Below are 6,000 nucleotides of genomic sequence, written 5' to 3'. Positions count from 1 at the left end.
TTCATCGTAAAAAGTTGAAGTCAATTAGCCTCCTATGAACCTGAAATAATTCTTTTCTTTAAAAGTATTTTTTTCCACAACCTGTATTTTTTCGAGGTTCTTCGACATTTCTTCCTAGAAGACTTAACTTTGTGTTTTTCGTTCGTTGCGGCATTATACATAAATTAATTAAAACATAAATTAAAATCATTACTTTTATTCTGAGGTTATTTAAAGAGAATTAAATATTTACTTTTCTCCACAGACCCAACAATTAAAAATTAAATAGTCTAATGAAAACTAAACACAGCCAATGTGCATTGTAAACAGACCCATTTCATTTAATAAGTGATTTAATAATTTTCTTTAAAACAACATCAAATGCACTTCAATATTGCTTAAAGGTCGTCTTCCTATTCTCCAGTTTTCAGCCATACTGTATATAAAAAATGAATATAAAAAGGCACAACTCGTTAAATTGAAAAAATTAAGCTTTAATATCTAACTGTCGAAGGGGAAGTTCTCTAAAAGCTCCTTTTCAAAAATGCATAATCAAGATTACAGGGTTAGTGTTTGAGACCTGTAAAGAGATTCAACGTCTAAATCAAAATATCTTTTTCTCCTTTTTTATTTTCAATCAAATCTTAAAAGTTAACAATAAAAAACTAAAGAACTAAATTTATACAAAATTTAATTAACAGTATTTATATAAATATAATAAAAAGTCTCCAGTCTGTAAATATTCTAAATATCAATCACAGTTTAGTTAAATATCAACAACAAGTAAACAATTCTCTATTATTTTGTAAAAAACTGCGCATATAAAAAAGCAAGATTAAAAATTATAAACTTTTAAGAAAGCTGTCAATTCTTTTTTATACAAATTGTCCAGGTTCGTTCAAATTTCAATCAGATTTGTTCCTTAAAGTTAAACATTAACAAGATTTTAGACATAAACACAATTTTTTTTCTCGAATACTTATTCATAAGAAGCTTCGGCTTGTTTATCTATTGAGGTATTATTTGTTTCGTACTTTTTGTTGAGCAAGATAGGTTGAGTATTCACTATAAAAGATAAATATGAAGAATAAACGTCCTCGCGCTAAAATTGAACAAAATGTAGCAACATAACATTGATACAAAAATTGACATTTAGAGTAAAAAAATACCTAAATCTATATATATATAATCTCTGTTTAATGTTTTGGTGTATGTTTGTTTGTCCGATCATAACTAAGAAAATGTCTAAAAGAAATTGAATGTTAGCAACAAACTCAAATTTTGTAATCCCTTTATCTTTGTAACCTGATGGTGTAAACCTTTGCTATTTCAATCTTAATTTTTTGATTTAAGGTATAGTTGGAAAGGTGCTACAACATTGGGATGTAAATATAGAGAAAATAGAAAATCTGAGTTTATTGCATGAACTCAATTCCTTTGATTGAGGCACTCGGTAAACCAATGAAAACGTTCTTAGCTTGGTTCAAAGATTATAAATTGAGTAGGTTGACTATTTTAGGGAAATTTAAATTTTCAGGCAAAGCTTGGTTTCGAAGCTAAAATAATTATAAAGACATTATAGACATTAAATACCTTAATATCTACATAATACTAATAATTAAAAACTACAAAACCTTTAGAATTTCAGAATTAGTTTTTTGCGTGGTTCAATTATTACAAAAGACAATCTGTAATTAGTAGAAAATTTTGAATTTGGGAAACCTATGAAGATTGGTCAAAATCTGTATTAGCCGAAGATGTAAAGATGAAAACTAACTACAGCCGTCGTCGAATATATCAATACAATGAAGACAACTTTATAATTCTATTTTAACTTTCTACCAATCTTTTAAACATGTAAACAAAAAGAAGTTGTTAACAGCTGCTAATTATTTTTTAACTTGTAATTTAAAAAATTTGTTAGGGATCAAAGCATTATTAATGTAATGTCGTATTAATTGTATTGATATAATCGCCGGCCACTGTATGAAAGTTATGCATCATCAGACCGAGCCGACTTTGAAGTGTCGGCAGGATTAAACGCTTGGTTTGACCTTACCATACAAATTATACTTTTTAGTAGACTTAAACATAATTAGTTTTATGCTTCAAAGCGCTTCTTTTTAGCTTTCATTATTTGGCAAAATCTCGTGAGGCTTTTGCGTGAGAGCTTGTTTTAGTTTAAAGCGGGAGAAGGGAAAAGTTTATGTTTCTAAAATTTATCAGAAAACAGGGTTTCCTTGAACTTCAGAATAGAACTGTCTGTAAGTCATACTTTGAACACTTGCGTATCTTCTTTGAACCTTTTCAAACTGCTCCGGGGACATTTTTGCTCCGTGAACATAAACAGACTTTACCGTAGATCCGTACACCTTCATAATCTCCTTCAGTCCTCGTTTTGTCATGGTCCGACAGTCAATCAGTCCTAGTATCTCCAGGTTCGGTAAAGGTCTCAGCTTCTTCTTCAAACCTTTCCCTGTTATTCTACTCCCAGAGAGATACAGTTCTCTCAGTTTACTCCCAGAGATACTGAGCAGGTCTGGGAGACCTTTATCCGTCAGGTTGAAGCAGTACTCTAGGGTTAGAATCTCCAGATTTGGGAAACATATGGATCCATGGTTGAATCCAACTCCGGAAATATTCGTTGCGGAGATATTTAATTGTTTGAGTTTGTCTCCGACAGTTTTTAAAATCTCCCGGATTCCTTGGTCCTCCAGAGTAGACTGGTGACCTAGAATCAGCTTTTCTAAATTTGGGAGAGAATTCAACCCGGAGCTGAACCCGATCCCTGTAGTTTTAATCTCGGATAAATCCAATTCTATTAAACTAGATCCTGAAATTCTCAGTATTTCGTTGAGTCCTGACATTCTTAGATTATGCCAGGATTTCAAACTAAGTTTCTCTAAAAGAGGAAGGAAGTCAAACCCGTCCTGGAACCCTGCTCTGGTGGTTCCAGTTTCCTGCAAATACAATGCTCTCAGAGAATTCTGGCAGAGTTTCAAAATCCTAGAGAAGCCTCCGTAAGTCAGTTTTGAACACCTTGATAGGTTTAATATTTCGATATTAGGAGGCTCTACTGTATCCGACTCAAAAGAACACTCGACTAAACCAGTTTCAGATAAATCAAGTTCTCTGAGATTACTTCCACACATACTCAGGATCCGCTCCAACCCTTTATCTGTAAACCGAGAACACTTGTGTAAGTTCAACTTTTCAAGGTTTGGGAGACAAATCCGTCCTTGTTCTGGAAATATTCCCGTGATGACAGTTTCAGACAAGTTCAACTCTTTCAGGTTTTCTCCGTATATTCTAATAATATTCCAGAGTCCGATGTTGGTGAGATAAGAACAACCTTGTAAGTCCAGCTTCTCCAGGTTTACCAGAGATACTTCCTTGTTTTTTAACTTTATTCCGGTTAAACAAGATTTTGCTAAACTCAACTCTCTTAGGCTAGTTCCAGAGATTCTTAGTATCTCATAGATTCCAAGATCTGTTAGCGCAGAACATTTGACAAGGTTTAGTTTTTCCAGGTTCGGAATACATACCCGGAGCTGATCTAATACTTCTCCAGTAGTCATCCTGATCCCAGTAATATATACAGTTCTCATGTTTATTACGGAGAATACGGACAGAAGGATTTCATCCTCGTCCTCCACGAAAGAAGACAAACTGTAAACCGCATCAATGTTGATGGTTTTCAGTTCCTGGTGTTTCTCCGTCAAATACTTAAATACTGGACCACAACCAGCCAAAGGAAAAACAGAAATCTCCAAATCTGAATCAAACAAGAAATATAAATAACCATGCAAAGGATCTATAGCAAAATATGAACATACTGTTCAATTTAAGTTTAAGTTAAAGGAATTAAGTTTTTGGTACAAACTCAAATTTTCTAATCCCTAAATCTTTACACCCTGTAAAGGTGTTAGCTTTTGATAGTTCAAACTCAGAATCATTTGTAAAATGGAAGATTAGAATAACGTAAGTAAATTTCTATGTATTAGTTTAATTTTTGAGATGCAAAAAGTGTCAGAAATTTGGCAAAATTACCAGAAAATAATAGTGATTTATAATCAAGAATAATTATAATTGTTAAATTTGAAATTTAATTCCGACATTTTATTTATTTTTTGTAATACATACTGCATGCACAGCTTTGAAATTTATTTTATTATAAAATATTAGTAAAAATACCTTGAACAATCTGTATTTCATCTGCTAATCTTCTCAGCTTGATGGCATCTACTCCATGAACCGGCCTCCACACCTTGAAGGTATTCTCCAGCTCATTTATTCTTCTCAACATTGTTGTGTTTACAATTCTTAGAGCCATCTTATCCTTCTTTGACAGAAACTGAAACAATAAGGATTGAGCCTATGGTCGGCGTTTTGTTCGACTCTCTGTTCCTCCTTAAAATTATAAAATTTGAGCAATACAGCGATAGCTTGAAAACATATGACTGATTCTCTGTCGTCTTCATTATACCTTATTAAACAACATGTCGCAACATAGCTTATGATTTGATACAAGATATGTTCTTAACAATTTAAAAGATGTATTACTTAAAACAATAACAAGAAAATCTTCTGCGAAATTGCATAATCAAAATCAATAACAAGTGTAAAAAAAAACTTGTGAAAAGTTGTTTTGCTTTAATTAAACATTTCGAAACAATATATTATTCAGCCTTTTGTAAAAGATTATTGTGTGACGCTAGAAAATTGGATACAACTATGAAAGCGATTTTAAATTTCAAAAAATAATTTGAAAAACATTTTATTTATTGATTTTCGATTCTATATTTACCTTTAGAAAATACATGAAATCATCATCTGTCATCCTCTCCAACAACGACACACACTCCTTTTCATCCTTAACTCCAGGAGACGGAATCTCAGGTTTATTCTTAGACCTGGAGAACTTGTTGGAGAACTTGGTTTTAATCTTACTCCGCAGGGCAATATTTCCCATTGTAACCCCTTACACAGTGCACACCTCAACTTTTAAAAATAAAAATAAATGAAACACACGAACTTATCAACAATTTGTTTGTTTTATTATAAAACTAGCTGGAGTGCCCGGCGTTGCCCGTGAAAAGAATTTTCAAAAAAACAATTCGATTTTAGAATTTTTTTTAGCCTATGTTACCCCCTGGGTTTCCTTAAAAAATTTCAGCCAATTTGGTCCAGCCGTTTGGCCAGCAGTAGCTGACATATGAGCGAAGAGATTTATTATATAGATTAAGAAGAATGTCATAACAGCAGGTTGGATAATATTTTACTAAGGATTAATCAATATTTAAAAAATGTTTATTTGTGAATAATAGTGACAAATTTTTTACCTAATCTAAGAATAATATTTTGAGTTCAGATTTGATGCTCACTAAACCATAACTAGCTTAGTTACATACCTTGAGAAATACAGAATGATGAAATCTCCAGGTACTCCTATATGTCTGATGAAATCTCCAGGTACTCCTATATGCCTGATGAAATCTCCAGGTACTCCTATATGCCTGATGAAATCTCCAGGTACTCCTATATGTCTAATCACTACTCCAGGTACACTTCAGATCTGGAGAATCTGGTTTTAAAACTACATCATATCCTTGGATCCGGAGAATGGTGGTTTCACTAGATCCTAAGGCCAAACTCCAGGTACTCTTAAGACCTTGAGAATCTGGTTTAACCAGGTACTTAGGTCAGGAACTCCGGATACTCTTCAAGCAGAACAGGAGAATCTGGATCCTAACTAGATCCCCAGGTCTAGTTTCCCAAATAATAGAAGGACATATTCTGAAAAAAGTAAATTTCTTATTCAATTCAAAAATAACATAATTCAATATAAAAAGTAAACTTTTACATACATAATAACGGAGATAAGTTTTAAATAATCATCAAACATGACCAGTTAGCTAACATTACTTTTACTTTGTGACAAAACAGTATGGTCATGATGAATTAAAGATGTACATAAAAGAGGAAAGATGAAAGGATTACCCCACAAAGGATAAGAATTTA

General features: G+C 32.5%; 1 protein-coding gene across 2 annotated transcripts; it reads right to left on the bottom strand.

Annotated features, from left to right (window-relative positions):
- Positions 1-2,172: 2,172 nt before the first annotated feature.
- On the bottom strand, positions 2,173-5,771 carry LOC111712205 (F-box/LRR-repeat protein 4). 2 transcript variants are annotated; one of them, XM_023486754.1, is made up of 4 exons: positions 5,391-5,771; positions 4,787-4,983; positions 4,174-4,333; positions 2,173-3,754 (listed from the first exon to the last, which is right to left on the bottom strand). In XM_023486754.1, the coding sequence occupies exons 2-4, from the start codon at positions 4,949-4,951 to the stop codon at positions 2,202-2,204; spliced, it is 1,878 nt and encodes a 625-aa protein (XP_023342522.1). In that variant the 5' UTR covers positions 4,952-4,983; positions 5,391-5,771; the 3' UTR covers positions 2,173-2,201. The 2 variants fall into 2 exon arrangements, with proteins under 2 accessions (XP_023342522.1, XP_023342533.1); XM_023486765.1 differs by having other exon boundaries at positions 4,787-4,980.
- Between the last annotated feature and the right edge of the window lie 229 nt (positions 5,772-6,000).

Source organism: Eurytemora carolleeae, unplaced genomic scaffold (genome assembly GCF_000591075.1).
Source record: "Eurytemora carolleeae unplaced genomic scaffold, Eaff_2.0 scaffold110, whole genome shotgun sequence".
NCBI classification, from domain to species: domain Eukaryota; kingdom Metazoa; phylum Arthropoda; class Copepoda; order Calanoida; family Temoridae; genus Eurytemora; species Eurytemora carolleeae.
Note: the sequence above shows the minus strand (reverse complement) of the source record. Positions and strands in the feature narration are given on the sequence as shown.